This window comes from Genypterus blacodes, unplaced genomic scaffold (assembly GCF_046128005.1).
Source record: "Genypterus blacodes isolate CSIRO-AG114 ecotype Tasmania unplaced genomic scaffold, CSIRO-AGI_Gbla_v1 ptg000540l_1, whole genome shotgun sequence".
Lineage (NCBI taxonomy): Eukaryota > Metazoa > Chordata > Actinopteri > Ophidiiformes > Ophidiidae > Genypterus > Genypterus blacodes.
In genome coordinates, this window is record NW_027467288.1 from 17,501 (window position 1) to 20,000 (window position 2,500).

General features: G+C 53.8%; 1 protein-coding gene across 1 annotated transcript in view; it reads right to left on the minus strand.

Moving 5' to 3' along the window:
• The window catches only part of LOC142990468 (astrotactin-1-like), a gene marked incomplete at both ends in the record, with an annotated part of 26,227 nt that overhangs the window by 8,906 nt on the left and 14,821 nt on the right, over window positions 1-2,500 (minus strand). The window contains 2 exons of the mRNA XM_076140271.1: window positions 562-729; window positions 2,432-2,500. The exon at window positions 2,432-2,500 is cut by the window's right edge and continues 84 nt beyond it. Coding sequence (XP_075996386.1) covers window positions 562-729; window positions 2,432-2,500 — 237 coding nt within the window. The remainder of the gene's footprint in view (window positions 1-561; window positions 730-2,431) is intronic.

Consider the following 2,500-nt stretch of genomic DNA (forward strand, 5'->3'; position numbering starts at 1 on the left):
AGATGTGGATGTTTAATGTTTAAGCGTCCGCTCTCTCCCGTCCCTGAAACGTGCGGCGCTCCGGGCAGGAAAGTTCTGCTGCCTGCTGTTATTCCTGCTCTGGGAGGCGTCAGGGACATTTATGAGACGCACGCACGCACGTGAGCGCCGCCTGAGCCCATTAACACGGCCGCACGGCAGGACGCATCGGGCGCGAGTAGGAGAGGAGGAGAGGAGGGGAGGAGGAGAGGAGGAGAGGAGGGGAGGACCAGAGGCATTAAGAAGTGATGAAGCTTTCACCTAATGGTCATTTCATCCATTAGCAGTAACCAGAGTGAAACAGGTGAAGGAGTTAGAGCTCCTTTGGCTCCTGAGCTCCTTTAGCTCCTGAGCTCCTTTGGCTCCTGAGCTCCTTTAGCTCCTTTAGCTCCTTTAGCTCCTTTAGCTCCTTTAGCTCCTGAGCTCCTTTAGCTCCTTTAGCTCCTGGACCTCTGGAGTCTTCGGTCCCTTTGAGGCCAAACACGGCAGGAAGAGGAAGAGGAAGGTGGCTTTGTTTTGGTTCTGCTCTGGTTGTGGACTCACCTGTCTCTGGGTCACACTGGTGCTCACAGGGGTCCAGGAGGCGTCGCCCACACAGCTCGTTAACCCACGGCCCGCTGGCGTTCTGCTGGTAGTACAGGAGGATCTGAGCCGGGTTGAGCCAGTCTGAGGCGTCCAGCTGACTCCCCTGCAACAACACGAAGCGGGACCCTGAGGAGGAGGAGGAGGAGGAGGAGAGGGAGGAGACCAGGGAGAGAGGGAGGAGACAGAGGAGAGAGGTCAGTATTCCAGGTCACTCATGAGCTCTGCTGTCCTCTTGTAGTTGTGTCTTTAAAGCTTGCAGCAGCTGATCCTGACCCTGATCCTGATCCTGATTCTACAGACTGAGCTGTGAGCTGTGTGTTAGTTAAGGATGTAAAGTAACGCTCCTGTCCTCCATCTGCAGAGAAGGAGACTGAGTAAGTCTCTGTTTGTCTGAACCTGGAGTAGAAAATGTATTTTTCATTCTGGATCGTTTCATTTTACCTCCAACATAACAAATGTCTCCAGGTTTCACTTTGGTGTTTTTAATCTGCGTGTTGGCTAAAGTAAAAGCTCCTCCTCTCCCTCAGCAGCAGATATCCTTATCCTGCCAGCATCTCCTCTTGATTACGTTCCTGGATGTGTGCAGCTGTTGCTGTAAACATCTTCTCTCCCTGTGGAAGGATCCAGACTTCCATCTGATCCAGCCTGACATGAAATCAGCTCTGATGAGATTGCAGAGACATTTATGGAAACATTCTAAATCGATCCCAGTTTTGTAATTCAACCGGCGAATTCGCCATCTTTCATCTCTCCTTTCAAACTTCCCTCCCCAGTCGCCTCCCTCGAATTTTAATATCAGCAGGAAAGCTACGGCTCTGTGAATCAAATCAGGCCTCCGAGTGATAAATGAGCGGCCCGAGTCACAGTCTATCATCTATCTGGAGTCTGGACCACCAGCTCGCTACCATGACGGCAGAAAAATAGCCAACCAGCCAGCGGGGGGGCGGGGGGGTGTGGCCGGCCCCGCTGCGCTTTCCCTCTACACAGAAATCCATTAGGGAGGAAGTCCAACATATCAGGAAGTACAAGGGGCAGAGAGACGGAGAGCTGGAGGCGGGGGGTCGAAGCGACCTGGCCTCAATGTGCTCTGATGCTTTGAGGGCACATCTGTCCTGTGGGGGGGAGGGGGGGGGGGGGGACCTGGCATTTACCTTTGTCTTTGCAAGCCAAAAGCAAATGACCGACGATGTCAGAGATGCAGCGAGCAGCGGGCCTGAGGGAGCTGAAGAAAAATGCCAGCCCAGCCCCCCGGGGCGTCGCCCAGGTCTGACACGCTCAGGAGCAACGCCAGGACCAGAACCTGGGCCTGAGCCGGAGCCTGACTGGGATGTGGGAGGGTCCTCCTCAGTTTGGTGAGATGAGGACATATCTCATTGTTTTTCATTGTGTTTAGTTTGAGGTTTCAAAAGGAGGAAATCGTTTAATTAAACAATGTTAACGTTTTCTCTCGACCCCTCTGAGTGGAGGTCAGGGCGGGCTGAGGGATCTCTGAGTCACGTGACCACTCAGGACGCGTGGTGATGAGAAACAGGAACAGAGCCTCTCATAAAACAGCACCACCACAAGGGGGCGGCATTCTGCTGAATCTCATTTTAATCCATTTTCATGGACGCTCTGGACCCGTGTTAGCAGCAGAGCCCTCACTCATTCTGGACCGGCCTGTCTCTGGTCCTGGTCTCATGGGTGCTCACGGGGGGTCAAGGAGGCGTGGTCAAACAGTTCTGACCAATGAACACGATTCATTTGATCCAAACAAAGCCCTGAAGCCAAAGTGTTTCCCTGACGTTGGGGTTCTCAAACTGAGGGGCTTCACACGCCGGAGCCTTACCGTCAGCGATGAGGTGTTCAGGCACGTGCAGCATCACACGCACAGACAGGCTGCAGGCCAGGTGGGAGG